This window comes from Aythya fuligula, chromosome 2, assembly GCF_009819795.1.
Source record: "Aythya fuligula isolate bAytFul2 chromosome 2, bAytFul2.pri, whole genome shotgun sequence".
In the NCBI taxonomy this organism is placed as follows: domain Eukaryota; kingdom Metazoa; phylum Chordata; class Aves; order Anseriformes; family Anatidae; genus Aythya; species Aythya fuligula.
The window spans coordinates 26373478-26396054 of record NC_045560.1 but is presented as its reverse complement, the minus strand read 5'-3'; the positions used below and the strand labels follow the sequence as shown (position 1 = coordinate 26396054).

The following is a 22577-nucleotide window of genomic DNA, read 5'->3' as shown; positions in this document are numbered from 1 at the left end:
TAAAATCAAAGCTCTACTCCAAGAAGATCCTGCTTTCATCAAATCCATAGTTGTTCATAGACCCGAGATGCAGCTCTGAGCAAAATGGCAAGATCATCACAGCATTTCCTCCCCTTAGGGAAGACACATGTTCAAGTCTTACTCAGGCAGTCCTTTGCAGCATGGCTCGGTGCCCAAACCACGGGCTTACAGGATGCTCTTGTTGTGGAGCTCTTCATAAATAATTGCACATTCACTGGAAGAGGAACGTCTTCTGTAAGACAGGGGAAAACTCTGTCCTATTAACCACTAATGGTAGTTTCTCTAATCAATGATCAACTCTAATTAGCCGCCATGGCCTTCACTACATTAAGTCATTAATCCCATCACTTCCAATAAGAGGTAAGAACAATTTTCATGAGGAAGAATTCACCAAACTGTTGCAATAGTTCACTAAGTCTACTGTCCTTTTATTGTGAATAGTATTTGAGTATATCTCTACATGGATCTTTAACTGCAGGCAATGCTATCTGTAACACAAGAGTCTCTCACTCACCCACTTAACGTGATTGAAATTATACAAGAAAACATCTGAGCCAGTAACCAGGTATTTTGATACATGGCATTTGTACTGTAAAAAATAGTAACTTATTAATCTTCAAAAAGTGACAACCTGACCCTGTAAACTTTAAAAATTGCCTATTTGTGAGTGAATTGTTCTCTTGGTGACTAATCCACACAATCACGTAATGCTCTGATTCATTTTGCGATACCAGTTTTCATCACAGTAAGTCCTATCAAGTTGTTCCTATCAGTTCCTATCAGCCAGGCTTTTTGGGGAAGGGTTTGGGGAACATAGCTAAAGTTCCTACTAGTCTTTGACAACAGCACCACATGTGCTTCTTTTTGTTCTAGCAGAAGGCTTGACCTCCAAGGAGATCATGTTTAACCTGTAGACTCAAATGGAGTTTGAAGTCTTATGCTGGTAGGAAGGTATGAAAGTTCAAGGCAAAATCCTTTACTTCAAGAATTGGCAGGACTGATTCATACCAAGATAACGAGTGAACAGATAAGATATTGAAGGTACAGAAATGTACATAAGGCACATAGACTGGAAAGGCGAATTTTTCTCTTTAAAATGTGGTTTCTCAAATATTACAATGGACTGCAGACACCAAAAGAAAACAGCACAAGAAAGAGAAGAAGAAAAGAAAAGGAGGGGGACCAGGAAGAAGGAGCTACCACTGATGCATATGCTAGTAAGGCAAAGCTGAGCATGGACACAAAATAGTCTATTGCTGAAGGCACACGTCCTCTGGCTTACTTAGTCCTTGCTGATGGTTTTGCAGTGGTCCTACTACCAGTCTGCTCATCCCCATCCCTCCCTCTGAGTATGACACTCACCACCGTTCCTTAACATTGGGCAGGAAGGAGATAAGCATGGAGGGGGAGACAGCAATGCTGCTACTGTTACTCCAGTCTCTCTTCTAGGCAGCTGCCCACCTGAGTATGACTTAGATATTAGATGCATTAGGGGAAACACTCAGTCATTAGCACCTATCCTCAACAGAAGGATAAGAGATAAACGAGATATGTGAAGGATGAAAAAAAATAACAAAATCCACCTCTTTACCCAGACCTTTATTAACTCCCTCAGCAGCAAACAAGCCATTTTCTAGGCATTAGCTGAAACTAGCTTGTTTTGCTATGCTTTAACAATTCCAAGCTAGCTTCTGTCCCTTGACACAATATCTAAAAATCCCCACTCCACACAGCAATTGCTGCAATAATAACAATACTTACATTTCATTATTTAACCTCATGCTATTCGTTCATGAGGATTAGTGCTTAATTAATTAGCAACACTTAGCATTTCCACTTAGCACTTTACCTCTTCAAAGCGTCGTACAAACGATACCTAATTAGGGGCAGAGCTCCACAGACACTTCACATCAGGACTTTCCTTTGCCAGCTCTGCATCCCAGACTCACTGACGTAGTACAGCACGATTTCAAGCTGAAAGCCCTATTGACTTCAGCAGGAACCAGGTAATGCCCTGGCTATCAAGTGACTATCTTTGCAAATTACTTTTCTTTTCCTACTGCTTCTGGTTGCTTACTGTTTACCCAAGGATCTAATTATTGGCTAATATGACGGGTGATAAGAGGAACCTTTTATTAGTGTTATCTGCGAAACCTTCATTCTTCCGTTAGGGAAAACCTTATTCGCAGTCAGCTCGTTGAACTGCAGTTGGGATGGAAAATGTGTTAACTGCAAAAACAGATTATAAAATGTCAATCCAGAGTTTTTAAGGGAGACAGGGCTTTCAATCCATCAGTCAAATGCCTGCTATGAAAGTGCCTTTCTTGTAAGCACCCCAGGGTGCTACACCACATCAATAGACAATATAAACACAGAGCTTTTATGGTTCACTTTACAATTGGACATTGACTCTGAACCTGTGAAACAGAAAGGAATTGAATTTCATGACCAAAGAGGATAATGTGCACAGGATTAAGTAGACAACACCGGTAGAAGCCGGAAGGCAGCATGGCTTTGGATGTTGATAGAGAGATTAAGTTTACAAATAAGAAACCAAAGGAATAAAACAATTTGAGTAAGGTCTTATAAACCAGGAGTAATACTCAAAAGCTTCATAGTAATCCACTATTTTTTTCATAATCAAATGTGCCAATGGATTTATTCAAAGTCCACTGATCAACTGGCCCCTGACTGTGGAAATGGAATGGAGAGAGCCCTAACTCACTCCAGCCAAGAGATAGTGTGGAAAGAAATTTCTGCAGGAGTCAGACTGGAAGAAGAAGAAAACATTCATCACATTGCAAGAACTTGCCTAGTGCCTCAGAGTATATCTTCAAAGGGCAGTGGCTAGCAGTGCTGCAGCCTGGAGCTGCTGCTGCTCAAACCTGCTCCAGAAGCGAGCAGCGGATCCACTACAGCAATAACACTGCTTCCAGCTCAATGGTGCTGTGGTGTGTCACATGCCCATTCCTGCTCACATCAGCAAGGTCAAGCAGCTTTCTCAGGAAGTCCCTCTTGCCAGATGAGCCACAGCCTGATAGGTATTAGAAATTTAAATGGTTTGGTTCTTTGAAAACTGACTGTATTGAACAGCATCTGACCCAGCCATTTTGGCACTGCACTCTTCCACAAGGATAACTCTGTACTGCTAACTGCAGCGTCTTTGTGTCCAAAATATGCTGTGTTAGTGTTACCACTAACTTCTGACATCCCAGGAGTTCAGAATAATAAAAAAAACCAACAACATGCCTTCTTACTCCTTAATATAATTTCATTTAAACGACAGATGGATGAGATCCTTATTGACATATTCAGCCTCAAGCTATGGCTTTGATATTCATCATAGACTTTTCTGGGCATGTACATTTGGAGTACAGGTATTTCAGTACCAGCCTCTCATCTTCCACAAAGTCTTCCCAGATTTTTTTTTCACCTTACTTAGCTTCAGCTTCAGCTATCTGATGTTCCCTTGCCCCCAGTTACCCCTGCCCAGCACTCCCTTGTCTCAGACACCAAAGAGCCTCACCAGCCCCAGCCAGCTCTCTATCACAGGGTTATCCTGCAGCCCTTTCCAATATTTACCACCCATGACCATCCCCCAGGACCACTTCTGCATTGGTTGAGGCTGGGTCCACTGATGTATATAGTACAAATTAGGTAAATCATGCACCTTCCTCCTTACAAACTTGCTAAAATGTAACACTCAAAGGAAACTGTCAGCTATGGTCATTGCTCATCAGGCAAAGATACCTGTTAATTAGCATGTGCATTGGATCAGACCATTAACAAATGCATTATGAACCTACTACAGAGGCTAATTCAAGGTATTATCTAGATAACAGTGCTTCTGCTTTCAGCACAAGGCTGTCACATGGCCCTCTCTGATCACTTCTGTATTTACATTTGCTGAGCATCTGTCCCAGCATCTCCAGGCCCTGATGTCTTTGGGGAACACACGCTGAGATATTTCCTGGCTGGGGTCAACTTCCAAAGCTGGAAATCTGTTGGGTGCAGCTCAAGATGTGAACCAAACACAGACATGAAAACATGATGAAGACAAAAGCCTGGCATTTTAAATGCAATTCTCTACTCTGGCGTACGACAAAAATAACTATTAAAAATGGAAAAAATACAGCAAACACCGCTGAGAAACTAATAGCATGTACTCAGGAAAGAAAAAATATGAATAAATATGATGACTTAGATATTTAGAATTTTACTTCTTGTATTTCACCTAGCACAACGAAAGAGGTTGGCCTGTTTAATCTGTCCTGCAGTTTTTATTCCCTCTGCCATTAGTCTATATTCATACACTTCTGTGGGGTGTGGGTATTCAAAGTTTCATTTCCATTGTTCGCAGTGCTCTCCCTGTAAGAGGTTGTGTGGCCGCATCCACAGAGCAGTCAGTAACAGACTGATGGAGGTCATGAATGTAACTTCCAGTGTGTATTTCCTCCCGGCTTCCAGCCATCAGTGTCTAATGTCATTGGGACGATTTATACTTTCTGGCTATGAAAACCTCCTACAGCAATGAATGTCATGATGGATATTGATTGCATTAAGCCGTACGTGTGCCTCCCCTGTTGCTTCATCAGAAGAAAATGCTCCTGCTGCTGCACTGTCACGGTGCACAGTATTAGTCTGGCAATTTAGCCTGCACAAGGTGTGCTGGATGGATTGTTTGATGACTGCCACTACAAGGCATCCTAATCTCCTTCCCTAGTGAAATTGCTCAGTACTAGGGTTAATACTGAAGTGCAAGCCAGCTGAAACTACCTTTATAGGGTAGGCTCCAGGCAAACATGGTTGACATAGTTACACTGGGTATGCATTTCACTTACAGTCATATCACTATGCCTTTCCTAAGCACACTTTCAGTGAATGAATTTCAGTTGGAACATTTCTGACAACGGCATTTGCACAAGTACTATTACTCCTCACATCCCGGTTTTATTTTCTTACCTTTGTGGTCCACAACTTCACCGTCCAGTCAAATGAAGATGTGACAAAGAGATGGGAGAAGTCAATTGGGCCCACTGCCATGTGACAATTGATTCCCGTGACAGGTCCTTGGTGGCCTTCAAAAATTTCACCAATGCCAGCTTTACTGCAGGAGGAAGAGACATTTTCATTCAAAGTGAGTTAACATCTGGTTTTTTTTTTTTTTTTTTTTTTTTTTTTTAAGATCATTTTGTTTTGTTCCTTTTAAAGCTCCATTTAATATATAGAGCTCTCTCCTTTCGCTAAGGCCTTTGCCTGCAGAGGCTTACTGCTGTGGGCACAATTAATACTCAGGATCCAGCCCAGGGAGATATTTTCCCTTCACTTCTCAAGACTTGCATTACTGACTTTTACGTACACTGCCTACTACTATAGCATGAAATATCATTTATGTATAATTATAAAATAATTAGAAATTATAATCAAACTACAGCTTATACATCTAAGTATACCATTATTACAAGGAATAACCATTAAAATAAAAATGCAAATATGTTAATGACTTATAATTTGCAGTTCTTTTTCTCTTAAATATCTAAAATAACTTTGCACAGCAGTCAGTCAAGTCACTAGGAAGCAAATCCCTTTTCACAAAATATGAAGGAACTATTCGCATGATAAGGGATCACAGTCATTAACTTGAACATGGGAAGACGTGCATTGCACCAGCATGAGGCTAGAATAGTCCTTAGGAAGAAAAAGTACAACTCTATGTACACGTGCAATTTTGTCATTCCTGTAAGCAAATGATGCCAAATCGGTTGTCACTTCCTTCTCACACTGTACACAGAGAGGGAAGTGATGAAACTACCTATTTAATTACATGATTATACAAAAATTGCCAAGGGAAGAAAAGGCTTTAAAAATAGCCACAGCTCTTACAAGGCTGCCAGCCTGAATACAGAGGCCCCAGAGCTGAAGAGCTGCCCTGAGGGAGGCCAGTCCCTCGCCCGATCATCAGCACCACCAGCGTGGTGTCCCCAGACTCTCCTGTTGACCATGGGCGTGTGGCCTCCCTTGGTCCCCCTGGAGCCCATGCAGTAAGTATATGCTGCTAGCGTGTGTGCCTGAGGTGCTCGGTACAAAACTTGTCTTGTTTCATCCCCGTCGGCCTGCCATGCACTTGGTGAGATGAGAACTTCTCAAGCACCAGGCGCACCGCACGTATCTGCGAGGCGTTGACACCCCTTTTTCCAGAATACCACGGCTCTCTGCTGTGCTGTGCTGAGGAACACACGGGCCTCTGGAAACAAAATGGGGATGACAGCAAAAAGCTTTAGGGAAGACAGGCGGGGACGGACTAAGAACATGTTCTTTGATGGTCAGCAGAAGGTTTGCTAAAAAGGTGGAATAACAAGAGGATCTGACACCTTCCTCCTCTTGTGAGGAACAAACCAGGCACCTTTGAAAGATCAGAAGTGAGAAATGCCCTTGGGCATGCTTCATTTATCCCAGCAGCCCAAGACTAATTCAAACCATCAGCCACCACACAGCCTACCAGTGTAGTGCCTAAATAGACATGATATTGCAATACTGTCAGTAGGCTAAAGAAAAAAAAAAACACACGTTAATATAAAAAATATTTTGAAGAACACATATGTAAAACTGTGATTGTACAACTTTAGGAACTTGTAATAGAAGCCTTACAATCTTAAACCACTGTTTAAACCACTGTCAATGCCTATTTGGTCAACCAAAACGGGGACTATGATAAAACAGGAATTCAAAAAGTATCGCAAACTACAGAAGTGAGGGGTCAGCTTTAAATCTATCAGTGAAAAAGTCTGTTCTTTACAGAAGCCACTCAAGTGTCCCAGAGGATGAAACTGCTACCAGAAGCTACGAGAGCGCACAAGCATCCTGCAGATCGTTGCAGCGAACAGAAGGAATTGATCTCTGCAGCGGCCTGTGGTGAGAGTCTCTTGCTCTTAACTGCAGCCTTAAAAAGTTTACAGGGTGCAAAATAAGGAACTTGTTTAAATTATGAACGTGGATTTGCACCTTAGAAGCAGAGAGAAGATCAGTGCTGAACAGCAAAGCACTCAGATCCTTGTCATTAGGAGATGTATCTATACTTTGAAAAACAGTATTTCAGCTATCGTTCCAAATGTTACTAGAAAATCTTTGAGAGACTAAGATTTTCCCAGGTCATTGTTTCAAGTCTTGTATTAATGGCCTGCCTGGGCAAGTCAGACATGTTATCTTCAGAAATTTAGGGCAGAGGAACAAAAATACTGTAAGGCTGAACCCTCCTGAACAACACTGAGGTAAAATTTGTGTCTGAGTTAAAAGGATGCCCTGGGAAACAACGATCCTAACAGCCTCCTCCTTGGTGTAGTCAGACAAGAAAAAAAACAACAAACATCATGCATACAAATTCAAGGGCCTGAGAAAGAGCAGTTCAGTCATTCAGGGTTGTAGTTAGACCCCCAGGACAGGTTACAGTCAACCACACACCCGAAGAGTGAGGCATGCCCAGGAAAATTGGAGCAGCACTGCTTGCTCCATATTCACTGCTGGCCTCAGTGCTGGCCTGGGCAGGCAGACTAGCTCTGTCCTGGTGTGTTTTTCTCTGGCTTGCCTCCATTGGGGAGGATTTTCAGGGACAAGTGCAGACTTTTGACTCACTGTAGCATGAAACAACTATGCTGTGTGAGGGAGCACAGCATATCAGTCCTGGGAGAGGGTCTGCCCAAGCTCATGTGTCTGCATGGCAAGCTGAGGCTAGGTCTGACAAATAAAACGGCTCTGACTGCAGCCAGATGATGGGATACTGTCCTTGTCTTGCCCTCCAGGAGAGGGTGGGCATTGGGCATCTCCAAACTGCCCGCCGAGAGCTCGGTCTCTGGTCCGGCTTCACAGGTGGCCATGTATTAGGCCCCAAGTACCGTGCTCTGCTTCTCACACACAGACATACATGCCCATGGTGGCTTTTCTCTGCTGTCTGCCTGTGGAGACCAAAGATGAAGCCGAGGACGGTAAAAAATAAAGCGGATTACCATCTCTCACAAGTGGTTTAGGCCTGATTACCCCGCAACAAAACTGTCTCTTAGGGCCTGATTCAACTTGCCCAGACTGAGACAGCTACACCTGAGCCAGCTGTCTAGACTTCCGTTATAATCGCGGCTGAGAAGGAGGCATTTCAGAGGTGCCAGTCATCTCTGCTTCAAGTGGATGTCTGAAAAAGGTGAGAGAAATCAGACCTTCCCAGCAGTTATTGCTCCCCACTGACTACAAAGGGAGCCTGGGGCAAGCACCCCGTGTAAACAGCCGTGACACCAACGCGTGAAGTTGGGCAGCTCCCATCCCTCTGCTGCAGAGCAGAGCAGCACAGATCCTGTTGATCCAAGAGAAAAAACATCTAAACGCTCTCCACACACACTTGGCTACCTCACACCAGCACAGACAGACAGTATCACAGAAGGAGAAAATGCTGAACGTCACCTTCCATGCCGGCAGGCCGTGTAGACTGTTCCCTCTTCACTGCCAACAACGAAGTTATTGACATCTCCGGTTGGGAAGGCCATTCCTGTAACCGCCACCGGTTTGGACTTGTTGTACACCAGCTCCATGCTCTCCTATCAAAACAAGGCATTATTCCATTATTCATTATTATTCCACAGCTCTCACTTTCTTTGGCTGTTTTTTCCATTATTTATTTATTTATTTATTTTTCTAATTCAGTTCTAAATGTTATGCAGAGCAGCAGGAAGGGAAGAAGGAATTGTCTGACCCAGTCACACGATTTTGGTTTCTGCACAGGACGTGGCAAGAAAATGCAATGTCTCAAACGAGGATGCAGTGCTCCTGCCATCCCTGCCGCTGTCTGTCATGTGTTTCAGAGCAGCTGCAATGCACTGGTCTTTGCTACATCATCGTAAATCAGGCAGAGATGACAGGTGAGAATTTACAATGTAATGGTGCAGAAACTAAAGATAATACCTTAATGGTTATACTTGCCAGCCCCAGGCTCTAATAAAAAATGCAATACCCTTCTATTTACAAACATTTCTGAAATCAGTTGTTTTTCAGGAAACACATGTAATGTCATGTGCACCTGAAGCGTTTATCAGTGACATCTGTCACTTTGCAGAACAGCATTAAAAAGCTGGGGTCATGTCACTCCTGCCACTCTAAGCATTGTTTTTCAGAGATTTTCTGAGGTAACCACAAACATTCTCTAGAACCCAGCATCAAGCTACAAACCAGAAAGCATATCTTTTTTTTTTTTTTTTTTTTTTCTAGCTATATTTCAAAGTAAATCAGTATGCCCGTTTTGCTATTGCAAGTACAACCAGCGTGAGCAGTTTGCGGCTGTTGCAAGATGTGTCTGTCTGCTTTGAGCAGATTTTTGCACAACCCTAAGCTTTTTGGTTGTGCAGCCTAAATGGTGTAACCCAAGAATCCACAAAGGGGCTGGATGATTTACCAATTTTCATTTGCAGCTATTTAAGTGCGTATGTTTTCTATGTTTAAAATGCCTAGCCTGCTACTCTTCTCGCAGTAAAGACTGCAGCATTTTTATCAGAAGGGATTTTTGCTGTAGCTAAAGAAAGTGGGTGTCCCTGTGGGAGGGGAGGGCTGCAAATCCACAGAGAAACTCTTGCTTGATTTATATTTTTCTTTCAAATATACTTGCTTCTATTAAAAAGGCAAAATAAGATGTGGAAAATGCATTCGCAGAGCACCTGCGGGCCGTATATCTCTGCAAAAATCTTCTGGGGTGAGGTCATCATTTAGTGTCTCTTTAGATACGTCCAGATACTGTGGTGGACTCTCTCCTCCCAGTGCCTACATGGTGGCTGTACATGAGTTCTCTGGATCTGTGTCTTTGGAAAGTTTCATACTGACACAAATCAGCAACACTCTACTCCTCCCAGTTTAAAGCTATGGCATATAGCTTGACGTCAAGTCCCAGGCCTTGCTTTTCAAGATCACCATGAGCCATGCGCCAGATTTCAGCGTAATGCGGGGTGTGTTCCCAGCCTTGCTGAAAGCCAGTTTTGGATCTGGGAAATTCCATCTGAGTGATGAAGCTCTGGAACTGAGATGTTCACAAATCGCTCACTCGAAATCTAGTGCTCCAGGAAGTGAACACATACGGGTGGGATTTAGCTTTGCCATGTTTAAGTGAGAAATGGGGCAAGGGATTCAGGTGCCTAAACACAGATGTCTGGACCATTTTAGATGCCTCCACTTTTATTCCAGAATTGCAGTGGTTTCTCATGGTTTCAGGGCACAAATACCAGACCCATAATGTTGTCTCAGAGGAGCGTGAGCAACAAGATCTAACTTTGAAGTTGGCCTCTGAGTAGTTGATTAGATGGGATGACTTCCAGAACCAACTTACAGTCTCAAATATGACAGTTCTGTAACCCAGAATATCTAAAATGGTATTTCACACTGGGATGGGAGGAACTGTCCTCTGTAAGTGCCTAGTCTCTCTTTGCGTTAACTGTAAAAGGAACTCAAATGACTAGCTTGGACCTGACATGGACCTTGAAACAGATGAGGGTAGGAGAGAGGAGTCCCACATTCTGTGTCAACACTGAAAAGCAAATAACTCAAGAGTAATTGCACATTAATGCATGATTAATGGAATCATTAAAAGGAGTTTCTACTCAGCATTTTGAAACAAGATCAGATCCTACGATGTTTAATAAAAACAGCAATAAAATATTTTTTTTCTAAGAAAAAGGAAGTAAAAAATGAATGATGGGTTGGAACAGAAAATGTACTACTCCAAAAGATAACACTTTAAAGATGATTTCCATAGAGCATTTTCAGCATCAGATTCTTTGTTTAGTTTCCATTATTATAATCACCAGTGGTTTGGACAATTTTCTTGGATTTCCTTTCATTTCTGATACAAAGGGGAGGGGGGAGGGGAGGTAGACAATAGCAATAAACATTCCAGAGGGGAGAGTTAGCTCTGAAACTTTTGATTTGCATTGTTTTTTCCTTTGGCTACTGAAAGCAGGCAACAAACTAAGCTTTCTGACTTTTGTGCCTTGGAAATGAATGCCTAGGGTATGTTCAGCAGCAGTGCAATCTAGTCCATATTTGTTAAACAATGCTGTAGAGTAAGTACAATTTATACCACAGGCGACTTCTGTAATTACCGTGCTTTAAAACGGATTATTTCATTTTCACTTGAAACTGACCTATGTATTAACGTATTACAATAATTACATGATTTGTGGTAAAGGAAATGGGTTTTGGCTCTTAGCAGAGACTGCTGGAAGCAAGCTGTACTCTTTCAAGTGCATCCATTGGTTTTAGTTTGTATAGGATGTGAGGTTTGGCTTTTAGGAGCTATGTTCCATTAAGCAGGTATCCTGCTCTACCGAAGCTGCTTTTTTTCCTGTATAGGTGAAAACAAACCCACCTGTGGAGTTGAGAGCATGTCCAGGCTCCAGGAGCACATTTTGCCATCCGTGGAGACGGTAATGAGATTGTGTGCGTTCTGTGTTCCGACTACATTGACACAATACACGGGGTGCTGGAAACACATTAACACTGGAAATCAGAGAGACATTCTCACATCTTCAACAACACATTTTTACTATTTCTTATGTCATTGTAAAGAATGATTAAGTAGTCACATAATGCCTAGAAAACACAGGACTCAGCTTTCATGAGATACAAATTTAACTTTTTTTTTTTTTTAATTTAATTTTTAGGCATGTTATGGAGGTGGAAACGTTTTCAAAGTTTCATTTTCTTCACCATAAAACAACTCAGCTGAGTAATGCTGTGAAAATACTGAATTATGTGGATGAGATTTCACCCACAGGGACGTGTATTATTCTGCTGATGGCTTTTGACATTGAAAATAACTGGCAGAAAAAGGCAAATTGTCCAAATGGAATCAAAATGAAAACTTTATTGTAGAAAGCAGCTGTGTAAAACTTGAACTTTTCCAGAATTTGGCTTGCGTGCTAAATATTTGCAAATGTACTTCCACAGAAAAATGTGAACTAGTCCATCAGCATTCTCCAGTATTGGCCAATATAACTTTTTTTTAGACCTGTCATTACAAATGTAGAGTGGCTAAATTTGGGGTATTACACCTGGTTCGTCACATTGTTGGTCCACAGAGGCTGAATTCCGCTTAGCATGCAATAATGAAACTTGGTCTGTTCATTTTCCAAGAAACCTGGTAACGTTTTGAGCCTAAAGTGTCATCTGATATCTGATGGTGACATATGAGGGATGGTCCAAGTTCAGCCATCTCCACAGTGAATAATCAATCAGACTGAACAATGAAATTTAATTTCCTTTGACCAGTACAAGTGATAGTGATGAATTAAGGGTAAGACATATACACCAAAGAAAAACTGTGATGCTCTGCCTCTTGTGCAGGTCAATAGAAGATTTCTGTCTCCAAGAAAAAAAAAAAAAAAAAAAAGCTTTTCATTAATATTTTCCTTATTTAAAGAAAATTGGGACCAAACTTACAATAGATCCCTACATAGCTTTTAAGGGAACTCCATGTAGGGTTGAAACCTAGCGTTTGGTCCTACAGAAATGAATGACAGAACTAGCACTTATTTAAAATTCCTTGATGCTGGTCACCTCCGCAGCTAGTAATGAAAGGCAGAAATCTTCAAAGCACTGGCCAGCGGCCAGGTTCGATGTCAGAGCGGGCCCAGTAAATGTCCCTTCCTCTAAGTGCAGAAAGGGCACATCTGAATGCACAGCGAGTGTGTGCATGTGCTGAAGATGGACTCGTTGGCCACTGCTCCTGAAATGGTGCCTTTGCTCGGACATCACCTGTACACACCAGAGAGTGCTAAATCATCACAAGCTCCACTCTAAATACTGGTTTTTCTCTCTCTCAGGATTGTTATGGAGCTGGTTTCCCCCAGACCATCAAATGGACATCAGATCATCCACGGGACCCCAAATTGTTCCTCTCATGCATCTCATGTTATTCCACTCCTATGACGGACTAGTGGTGAGCTAATTACCACGGTGCTTAATATGATTAGTGCATACTGATGTGTGAAATTAGCACAGTCCTGTTTCTTAATGGATGTTTGACCTCCAGAAGGCCAGTGGGGACAGAAGGGGTGGGAGGGAGCTAATGCAACCAGCGTTGCAGCTCGAATATTTAGGGGGAAGGCAGAAAGCGAGCCATGTCATTCCAGCAGCACCTCTGTGTGCCAGGTCTGGCTTTAATCAAGGTTGCCAACCATCAATTTCATGCACAATAAAGCTCACGGCAGAAATGAAAAGACCTAAGGAGAATGGATGAAAAAGACAACCAACTGTATGTAACAGAAAGTCTAAACAGGCTCCTTCCTTTCAAAGGGTCGCTGCCAGCTTGCTTTTATTTATTTTGGAAATGAAATCATCATGCAACAGGGTTTTGTCCTAATTAAAATTTCCTGTTGTCCCAAGTGCAGATGTGTGGTGGGTGTGAAAGGAAATTAGTGAGTAAGCTGCGGGTAGAATTCTCTTTCCTGGTGAATCGAAGCAGCAGTCAGTGAGACTAAACTGCAGAAAGGTTTAAGTCAGAGATAGCACCGTACCTATCTGTTTCAAATGAACAAAGTGAGAGAAAGAAAAGAGAAAAATCAAAATTTTCACATCTGGCATAAGTACAAATCAAAAACTGACTATTCAACTCATTTAACTAGCAGTGCACAAAGTAACATTGCCACAGCAGAGTTGTCTTAATTTAATCCTTTTACTTGGTAGCTAGGATTCAAGCCAGCCTTTTGCAACCAAGACTTCATTTGCAGTCTATGTAAGTGATTTCTATATATGAACATAAAGTAAGCACTCTTTTCTTGTAAAATCTGATCACTCCTTACAAACATCATGCTTCCTCATGTTATACTGTATAAACACTTATTTATACTAATCCACGACTGCACATAAAGTGTGCATCCACAACAGAAAGTAATTTATTTTTATTTGTCAGAAACAAAACATCACATATTGTCCTATTGCAATAATAAACCCATTTTAATACATAATTCCAGGAGGTACAATTTTGTCTTAGACATTTTTGAGTGTAAACAAATTACTTCCCATTAATCTTTTCTTTTCCACTAGATTTTGAGTCCCAGTTGTTCAATTTTCAGTGATAGTCAGTTTCTTGCCATTAGTTTTCTGGTCTACTACATCTCTAAATTGCACTTCCAGGAGAGACTATTTCCTTTCATGGAGATTGAACACCATTACTGGTGATAAAATGAGCAAAAACATTAGGGAAATGAAAAGCAATGTTGAAGTTGCAACCCATGGCACAGATCATTAGCTTATTACATCAACATTCATGATAGTGGAAATTTAGGGAAAAATATTTGTACCGCCTGGCCCACTAAGCATGTCTGTGCACACCTGTCATTTTTTAATATGAGAGGCATGCCATCATAATACTGGCCCCACATCAAATCTTTTGCTTTAATTCATATGACATGGCTTTTAGACATTGTCTTTTAACTCCAGGGATTATGTTGTCACAGTCAAGTAAAAGCTGAACCTTGATCTGCAAATTCCAAAGATAAGAATCACACAACTGTAGAAGCTGGAGGTGCAAAAGATCTATCACTTTGTCTGATCCTCCTTTCTGCTAGAACAAGATTATTATCTTTCGGACTGCTTTGTGTAGTTCAGTTTCTTATGTTTCAGGAAATCTTGCACATTTTACCATATTCTTATATAATTACATTTTTTTCCTCTTTTCAGCTTATGTTTTTTTTTCCACTTCCCACTCAGGTATGGTCCCAAGGCCGGTCCCAAGATGAGATACGTTTACCATCCACAGAGTAAACCTTCCAGCTCATACAAATTGTCGGAGTCCAAACTCTCAAAGAAGAGAGCTCAAGGATGCTCAGCACCTCAGGGCAGGATGGACTGGAGCTCAGCAGTACAGTAGGTTGAGGACACTTTAGTAGGCCATCTAGACTTTTCTCTTTCTCCAGCACAATATGGGTATTTTGCAGTGTAAGAGCATCTTCTACTACAGATACAATCTTTTTACCGTGGCGAAACTCTTCCTTCTCAAGCATTTTGTACTGCTCTGCCTGTTTACCTCCCAAACATCACCAGAGTCCTGCCTGTGCCATCATCACTCTATCTGCAGATATGTTTGTGTGTTGGCAAAATGCACTTCCATGTCACTCTGTTGAAACAAACTGCCCCTCGCTGTGCAAGCTCTGCCCTATGGTCCTGTCTGGAATAGGAGATTTATGTATTTCTCTACTGGAAAACAGAAGCAAACTGCCTCACAATCTTCAAAGGCACAACTTGCCAGACTCAGTTAGATCACTGTGGGTGCCTAACCTGTTTCAAGAGACAAACTCTTGTACAAATAGAGAATAATAAATGATTCAAATTGTCTGTCGTGCTGGACTGACAAACACACAGTCCCTGTAGTAACCTGGCTCTCTCGCACAGGCAATGGAGAGCAATACTCACAGTGCCACTGTGGTGGCACACAGGGGTCTCACTCAAGTGTTGTAACTGCTCCTGCCCTCTTCCTTGGAAAGGAGGATAATCTCCTGACCTGACCATGTGAAGTGTGATGGCTTAACTCAGTAGGTGATTGTACATCTCCTAATTTATTTTTTTCCCTTCAAGGGCCAAAATTCTCTTTGCATCTGTGTGGCTACCAGCATTATAGACACAAGTAGATATCCCCCCTTCCCTGCTGACTAATTCCTCTAAGGAAAGGATGAGGTGATTTTTAGCCTTACCGTGTGAGCAGCAGCAGATAAAGGAGTTCTCTGAACTGGAGTCCGCCTGTGACTGCGATTATCCCACAACACGATTTGGCCAGAGTATGTTCCACCAACAACCAGGTTTGGGTGAAAGCGGGCAAAACAGACAGACATCACAGATGACTGGAGTAAAACAGGTAGAAAAGAAGAGAGGGGTTAGATGGCCAGTCATATTCAGTAATCCTTAAGGAAGCACGTTGTACTTAGCTTTTTGTACTTTAGAAATTAGCGCATGACTCCTATTTGCATTCCTTGCACACCAATAATTCTGCTAAAGCTAATAGGACACATGCAAGGAACTAATTTTGAGCCTCCGATGTGTAGTTCCATCAGTCCTAGGAAAAATAGGAACCATAGGATAAGTTTTAGAGTAGTACCTGAGATATTCTCTCCTTAACAGTGATAGGAAAGTGCTCCATTTCCTTTCCAAAAGTGAGAACTTCAAGCGACCAGATGTCAAACCAACAGAGGCTCCTGGCCCACAATTTCTCAGCAGGGAGACTGCTTTCTCTATTGCTCTTCCAACTTTTAACTCTTAAACAATTTGAGGTGAGTCTGTGAGAGGCCCTCCAAAGTGCACCTCGAGGTGTGCTGCCTTGAGAGCACTGGCTGACAAGCAGAGTCTCATTGTTGGATCAATGTCTGATTTCTCTGCTACAGAAAAGCCCTTCTCTAAGGGACTCACACTTTCCTTTACACTGGTTGAGCAGAAGTGAATTCTTCATCATTTTAATGACAGCTGGGTTGCCTTTGCACATTTTCTTTAACTGGGAATGCTGAGGAGCCAGACTGGTGTAACAGTTGCCATCTGGTAGGGTGCTCCACAAGTCAGTATGAAGATTGGTATCTGTCCCAGTTACCTCCTTCAAGTCTCTTTAAAATAACATACAAATTCTGAAGTCCTTTAGGGAACAGTCCCCAGAACCTTCATGTGCCAACATGCTACAGCCAACAGCAACAATCAGTAACTCCTTCAGTCTTCCCTTCTCTTTTTAAGGAATTATTTTCCATTTTTATATAATTGGTCCTGGTTTTGTCTCTGTTTTATGTAAATTGGAAAGCAAAAGTTACAGTATTCATATAATTTCCAGAGAATTCACATACTAATAAGGACAGTTTGCAAACAGAAGCAAATGTCATTTTTCCATGGGAAGTTTCAGTGATGCTTACAAGCCACAAAGCAAGACTTTAACTTCTGTGGCAATTGCAGTCAGAAAGTTAAATTCACTGTTAGTGGTCACATTCTTAAAATTTCATTTTCTGACTGTTTCCAACCAGTGTTGGTAACAAATCTTTGTTATAGCTCAATGACTGGATATTCTGAAGTGGTGATATTCCTATTCCATTTAATTCAGTGACAAAGGGTTAACTGTATTACTGCATTTCAGTTGCATGAAAAGCATTGCAGACATTTAAGTAAACTTTGTTGAACTGAGAACACAGGAGCTGCCAGACTGAACTAGACCCAGTGTCTACCTAGCTGAAGATCCTGTCTCTGGCAAGAGTAGACGGAGTTATAAAACTTTGACGTGGGCAGATGTGTGGTCATCTTGCTTTCCTATGCCTCATCATGATTTCTAGCACCTAGAGACTGGTTTCAGCTCTTACACCAGAGATTTAATAGCCTTTCCAATAGGGTTGGAATTAATTATGCTAACTCTTGATGTTTATAACTAGGTTAATAAGAATAAAACAAAATGTGCTGTTTAAATAGCTTTTACTGAATTCATGTGGCTGGCTGATATCCACTGTTTAAAGCCAGATCTTTTGCTAAAATAACCTAGCAGAAATGCTTACATCATACAGCAATATATTCAACCTGTATTTTTGACCCAGTAAAGTCAAGAATAATAAAATCACCAAGATGATGACATAAGTTGCCACTACCTTTTTCTTTCCCGTTTTCTCTGAATTTTCAAGGGTGTTAATTTGACATCTTTGATCCCTTCTCTTGTCTACTAAAGCTTTTCATACATTTCTCTGATGTTATATAGTCTAGTATCTAGTGACTAGATGATTCATATATATAATTGTCTGTTTCAGTTCATATCTAAGCACTTAAATGCAATAATATACTACGGTCAGCTGCAGCAACAAATGGTAGGTCCCAACCACCACTTCCAAAAGACCTATTAGCTTTACAGATAAGAAAAAGAAAACAACACACCTTTGATTAACAGTACTTGGGTACTGCTAAGAGGGACTTAAAACTCAGCTACAATGCAGCTGCCATCCGGTTTCCACAGAACCCCCATACATTATAATTAAAACGACCCTACAGCACATGTTCTACATTTTATCTCTTTGTTTAATGGCTTCATGAGTTGTTTTAATCAACCCCGCTCATTCCTTATAACTAAGCTGACAGATATTCTTACATGAAGTGAAATAGCCAGATGATTCTAAAATAGTACAGCTACACCGCTGTGTACACCCCACAGCAGCTACAAGGCTCCACATATATTTTAAGAAACCCCAATTCAAACAGTCATTCCACAACAAAGTTCTCAGTTTGTCCGAAACAAACTTTTGGGAGACTCTGAAGCCTGGCAAAGTAGCCAAGTGGACAGTGTATTTTTAAATGCTGTGTTTTCATGGTTAGAATGTTTTTGAATTCAGAATCCCAGAATACAGTCGAATGGTCAGGATATAAACTGCTAGAGTGTGTTTTTCATAAAGTTCAAAAATAACCTACAGACATGACACGGACCTAAGCCCTCTGTACTGCTTCTAGTTTTACTTGTTCCAAAGTTACTTGCATTCTTCAGCTGATGAAATGTGCACATCCTTTTAATTATGGCAATATTATTTTTCTACCGAGGAAAAACTTCTGTCAGATATTAGAATTTAACAATTTAAGGACTCTACTCCATAGCACTTAATAAAGTGATTATTTTCTTAAAGTTAATGGCAGTACTCAGATGAGTAAGGGCTGTAAGATCCAGCCCATTCATTTAAGAACTTTAAAAGCATTAATTTCTTAGCTTTAATGGGAAAGAGCGGCAGACAGGTCTCCAGTCTGTCTGAGCAGCTCTGTGCTCAGGGAGAGCAGCAGAAACCATTCCCTGTAAGCCTCTTCTGCCTCCAGGCTGCATCTTGATGCAGATTCTGGCAGTCTTGTTCCCCTAAAACAGAGTTTTGCCATTGACTTCAAAGGGGGAAGAACCAACACATGGTAGGGTTATAAAATGACAGCGTATCCTTCTTTGTACTTCTTCCACACCTTTCTAGGGAAATCTCACAGCACTTTCCAGTAACAGTAAAGCTTCCCAGGTTTTCAACAGGCTATATTTTACCTGCTGTATATGTGTAGGTAACGTATTGCAAAGGACAGAAGCAGCTGGTTTCACAGTATATGGCCACAATGCATAAAGAAATTTAAGAGGGGCCATGTCAGAAGGGAATTCCTCTGGGAGTTTTGTGTCCACAGTATAAAAGCAGCGTGTAGAACAGGGGGTAAACAGCATGGTCTTTTTGTGGGTACCACAGAATATCTGTCTGCAAGTTGTCATCAGCACCCTCCAGAGCCCAGAAACCCCCAGTGCTTGGTCACCTTCATTTTTCTGAACTGCTTTGTGCAGTGAATCATGTCATTATTCCCTTTAGCTTAACACTCTGGTGTTTTCTCCCTCTATGCAAATGTAGTCTACTGGGTTTAGCTTTCTCTGCCTCTCCTTAGCCTTCCCAACATCCCTGCCAGAGTTCTTCTGGCACTTCTGGCTTTGTGATTTTCCACCCAGCTTTTCTACTCCTTTATCTAGCGATGGCTTCCCGGTGGGTGCCACCATGCTTGTGCTGCTGCCTGTCTGCAGGGGTGAGCCGCTCTCACACAACCCAACAAGCAGGTCTGAGTTAGCTCCAGGTCAGAGTAATGTTTGGGCAGAAGGAGAGCCAGGCCCTGATGATACACTTGAGATTGTTGCTGGGCAAAGAGGTGATCCCACCTCCCAAGTGCTAAAGCTTCTGCTCCCAGCTGTGACACTGAGCTTTGAAAACGTAGCTTAGGAAATGGATCATGGCATGGCCCTGCTCTTTCTCTCAGCAGAGAGAAAGCTGTTCTCAGAAAAATAAATGTTGTCCATCCCTTCCAGAGGCTTGCAGCTGGCGGGAACAAAGCAGTGTGTCCCAATGGCCTTCGTGGGCAGTTGTCTCACCCTGTATGGGGAGAAGTGGTGGTGTGGTGGCTTTGTTCAGCCACCTTCGCCTCCTCCCACCATGCCGATGCACTCGATTGAAACAGGCCCCAAGCCCTCTTCAAGTGGCTGGCAGAGCTGTTTTTTATTTTCGAAGCTTAATCCAGCCCAGATTTGGATTAATGATGGCACATCCCTTCAACCACAGATACACATGCTCAGGACAGACAGTCATTTAGATTTTCCTTACTGAGAAGCCTGACCTCAGTACCCACATCTGATGTGTGCAAGGCCCCAGAGATTCAGCCGTCTGTACTCGTGTCCATAGATTCGGATGGCACTCTGCCCAGCCACCAGTTGAACAAGTTCACAAGGACCTGGGTGCTAAACAATGACTTTAAATAGCCAACAACTACTGCATTCAGCGAGACCTCTTCTGCAGGAAACCACCCCCGTAGGCAGCACTGCCATACTGGTGCCATATGACTACACTTGACACCAGATGGATCTCCAGACAATACTTTGTCAGTGGGAAGAAGAGACCGGAGGAGTTCACAGGCATTTCTAGGCTCCAAAACATCAGGTTACATTGCAGCAGGCACTCAGGAAACTCCTGGGTAGATTTTCTAGCTGAGCAAACACATGTGAAAGAGCGCTGCAGTCTGTGGCACGCTACTACAGGTCAGTCTAACACAGACAACAGTAGGCAATAAAATTAACTGCAGCCGAGCGCTGCAAAGCCTGTGATGAAGAAGCAGATCAAGCTTCAGGGAATTAGCTTTGAGGGACAGAGAGTACAGGGACAAAGCTGTGGTACTGTTGTTAGCAAGAACCATGCAAAAGTGCCAAACCCATAGTACTTTATATAAAGGAACTGAAGAATAGGGACTGAAGCTCTGACCACCTATGCCTCCTCTCCTGAGAAATAAATAAAGACAATAATTTACAATATTTACATATTTTACTCCTAATCCTTTGCTCCCACAACTGCTCATCAACAAGAGCATTTGAAGAGTCCAAGCAGAGTCCCTCCAAGAGTTGCCACATCTTCTGACCAGGCAATCAGGAGACTGTCTTCTCATGCCTACATGAGGAGACACTACACACACTTATATATGACCCTAGGACAGATATAGATGATACACCTCAACTTCACAGGTGGATTAAAATCATCATCTAGAAACAAGGCAGGAACTGAGATACTAAATAAAGTCATTTTTTCTTGTCATACCAAGGACTGAGAATCAGAGTGGAAAAGCAGCGGTATCAGATCAGAACACGGGTTCCTCTTTTTAGCATCCTATTACCATGAAAGAAGGTGTGAGATACCTTGAAAGAGACAATTCTCAGTTGACTTTGCCCACTCTACTGAGATACATGGATTTGTACACTGACATGACGACTACCTTCCCTCCAGGAGTCTTACATATTTTTAGTGTCAGCTATTATAATTCTGGATATTTTGGTTTCACATAAATGTCCAAGTATAATTATGAAATAATAAGCAAACAGTGGAGAGGATAATAACGCAAATAAAATTGTGTTTCCCAGTTAAGTTTGAAAAGTTACCTAAGACATGATTTCTGTGTATAGAAACCTTTAACAAAGAGATTAATTCTAAATTCCAAGGGCCTTCAATTCCAAGATATTCTGTATTACTTCCCCTGACTCTCTTCCTATTGAACTATGAAATAGCATCTGAAAGATCTTGTGCTAGATATTATCTGTGGTACCACATAAAATTTGGCTTCTAATAAAAATAAAATAAAAGCAGTTGACATCCTTCACATATTTAAAAAAAAAAAATAAAACCAAAGAAACACTTCTTCAAACCAAATGTCAAAATCCTGTTTAATTAAAAAAAGGAAGTTTATACTTGGTTATGGTGTGTGTTGACATCTATCCCTTTGATTTACAAGAGTATGGACTGGAAAGAACAGATTGCTTTATTCAAGGGAAAGAAAAGAGGGAGGGGGGCCCAGTGTGACAGGAAAGAGTGTAGGCTGTATTAACTTCAGTGCTTGTTAAAACATGAAGGATTAATGGTAGAAAGGGAGGGAAGAATTGTGAATGTCTCCAGTTTAGGATCTTCAAAAATGTTTGGGGATTCTAAGAATGTCTCACCCGACCACATGAAAGCTGCACAGAGAGACGCAGCCACACGACTGCTCTAAATCCAAAGCTGGTATTGCTCCACTTATACCATCAAACCGATAGAGCTGAAATGTAGCCACAAATTAAATTTATTTTTATTGAAAAAGTACTAAGTCCTTAAAAAAGAAGGGAAAGAGTAGGTCAGGAAACACAGCTCCTTCTTAGCTGAGTTTACAGGGTAGGTAAGTCTGACATCTAACCTCAGTGCTGACATCTGAGCATTGCAGCAGAATAAGAGCACTCTGCCTGAGTCTGCAGAAAGGCAACATCAAGCCTCTTGCCTGCCTTTTTCAGCAGGGCAGAAAGCTGAACCTTTTACTTTCATCTCTGTAACTGCAGGTTCAGCCTGTGTAACTACAAGAATAAAATAATCAGAACAAAGTCCTCAAGCTGCCTTGCCAAAAGGAAATCTGCACTTCAGCTCTTTTGGAAAGTGTATTTGCTAATACTGTTCATTCAGTGGTGTTGCGATGACTCAGAAAAGTAGGGAGACTTTTTGCTGTATTGAAAAAGCAAATAAACATGCTACTAT

At 41.7% G+C, this 22577-nt stretch overlaps 1 protein-coding gene across 7 annotated transcripts in view; it reads right to left on the bottom strand.

The window, feature by feature from the left end:
- The window catches only part of DYNC1I1 (dynein cytoplasmic 1 intermediate chain 1), a 188827-nt gene that overhangs the window by 36437 nt on the left and 129813 nt on the right, over positions 1-22577 (bottom strand). For all 7 annotated transcript variants that reach the window (XM_032181029.1, XM_032181027.1, XM_032181031.1 and 4 more), the window contains 4 exons: positions 15735-15881; positions 11411-11524; positions 8467-8600; positions 4984-5128 (listed from right to left, as the gene is read on the bottom strand). In XM_032181029.1, coding sequence (XP_032036920.1) covers positions 4984-5128; positions 8467-8600; positions 11411-11524; positions 15735-15881 — 540 coding nt within the window. The remainder of the gene's footprint in view (positions 1-4983; positions 5129-8466; positions 8601-11410; positions 11525-15734; positions 15882-22577) is intronic.